Here is a 1,717-nt window from a genome sequence, read left to right as displayed (position 1 = left end):
ATGGTGGGGGAGCCCTCTAAACCCACTTTCCCCCTCCCCCCTCGCTTAGCGGGGGGCCTCGCAGTCGCCTTTGGCTCGAGCTACTTTTGCTTTCCGGTATGGGAGAGGGGTGAAGCTACTCGCCCCTATTCGATAAGTTAAGGAGAGGGGCCTTCAACTAAAAATAAGTTTCATTCTCGACATTGCAAACTCTTTTGTTACCTCTTTCACGGCGGCGGTTCATTCTGGTTCTGTCGGCAAATCGCCTTCCTTATAGGAGGAAGAGGAACTTTAGATTCTTAGCTTATTTGAGAACTTCCTTATGATCTCATCCACATTGTCCATGGAAGACGTTTCTTCTTCCAATTCGTCTATTACACCCTGGATTTGGCTGGTACAACCACTCTATTGTCCACTTCTAATAAACGTGATTGACCCAATTCTAGATCATCTTCTGGAATCGTATAACTGTCAAAAGTGAGTGACTGTTCATCGGAACTGTTATAGTCTGAATACTCATAAGTCTGATACCATTGATGTCCAATAGCTTTGATAGTAATGGCTGGATCTACTACTACCTCGTCCATTGAGTATAACAGAGCAAATGATGGTATAGCAATGAACATCGGGATGATACTAGGAAATATGATCCGAAGAATCTCGATAGTAGTTCCATGAACAATCCTTTGCGGTCCCTATCTGAGAGTAGACAAAAAAGTAAGGAATCAGGAAATGAAGCCTTGGACTATATCTATAACTATAAGATCCTTATGAACTCTCTTTATGGCGGGTTTGGTATCAACCAAAAGAGCACAGTTACCGATGTCTGCACTAAGGGTAAGTCTAGTAAGAACTACTACTTCTTTCTCTGATTCGATAGCCTTTCTAGTCAATAAAGAGTGGGAGTACTCACTCATATAGCCAGCTATGAGTGACTACACGTACCTGGGTTTCACTCCTTAACAGGACAGTGACTTACGTACCTTGTTCTTGATGTCTGACGGATGATTAGTCGAGTGAAAAGAGTCGTTTCACTCCTTCGGTAGCTTCATGCTATGCTCGAAGAAGGGAAGTGAGAATCCTCAAACTAACCAAATAGTCCGATCGAACCCAAGGTCTTCCTAGAATGAGAGTTGCACTCTTGTGCTCCTCCATTTCCAGCACCACAAAGTCAGTAGGAAAGGCAAATGGCCCAACCTTGACAATCATGTCTTTAATCACGCCTGATGGGTATTTAATGGAGCCATCAGCAAGTTGAAGACATATCCGGGTTGGTTTGACTTCTTCAGTCAAACCGAGCTTTGTGATAATAGATGCAGGTATTAGGTTGATACTTGCCCCAAGATCACATAGAGCTTGTGGTGCACGAAATTGTGATCACTACTTTTCACAAATCAATTAATCCCCGGTGATGAACCCAAAAACTTGGTATTCAATACCATGGCATAAACACAACTTCGCACAACTAACCAGCAAGTGTACTGGGTCGTCCAAGTAATAAACCTTACGCGAGTAAGGGTCGATCCCACAGAGATTGTTGGTATGAAGCAAGCTATGGTCACCTTGTAAATCTCAGTCAGGCAAACTCAAATGGGTATGGTGATAAACGCATAAAACATAAAGATAAAGATAGAGATACTTATGTAATTCATTGGTAGGAACTTCAGATAAGCGTATGAAGATGCCTTCCCTTCCGTCTCTCTGCTTTCCTACTGTCTTCATCCAATCCTTCTTACTC

The 1,717-nt window shown here is 42.9% G+C and overlaps 1 protein-coding gene across 1 annotated transcript; it reads right to left on the bottom strand.

Annotated features, from left to right (window-relative positions):
• Positions 1-353: 353 nt before the first annotated feature.
• LOC107492039 (cytochrome c oxidase subunit 2-like) lies at positions 354-896 on the bottom strand. The gene is made up of 2 exons (XM_016113008.1): positions 756-896; positions 354-674 (listed from the first exon to the last, which is right to left on the bottom strand). The coding sequence occupies exons 1-2, from the start codon at positions 894-896 to the stop codon at positions 354-356; spliced, it is 462 nt and encodes a 153-aa protein (XP_015968494.1).
• Between the last annotated feature and the right edge of the window lie 821 nt (positions 897-1,717).

Source organism: Arachis duranensis, chromosome 1, assembly GCF_000817695.3.
Source record: "Arachis duranensis cultivar V14167 chromosome 1, aradu.V14167.gnm2.J7QH, whole genome shotgun sequence".
NCBI classification, from domain to species: Eukaryota; Viridiplantae; Streptophyta; class Magnoliopsida; order Fabales; family Fabaceae; genus Arachis; species Arachis duranensis.
The sequence above is the reverse complement of the archived record's forward strand: the minus strand, read 5'-3'. Positions and strand labels throughout refer to the sequence as shown.

What these genes read in the sequence shown, in the direction of transcription:
- LOC107492039 (XM_016113008.1), bottom strand. Translation starts at nt 896, where the DNA reads ATGAGTGAGTACTCCCACTCTTTATTGACTAGAAAGGCTATCGAATCA. An exon ending in CCAAACCCGCCATAAAGAGA is followed by an intron (nt 675 to 755) that starts GTTCATAAGGAT and finishes ACTCTCAGATAG; the next exon opens with GGACCGCAAAGGATTGTTCA.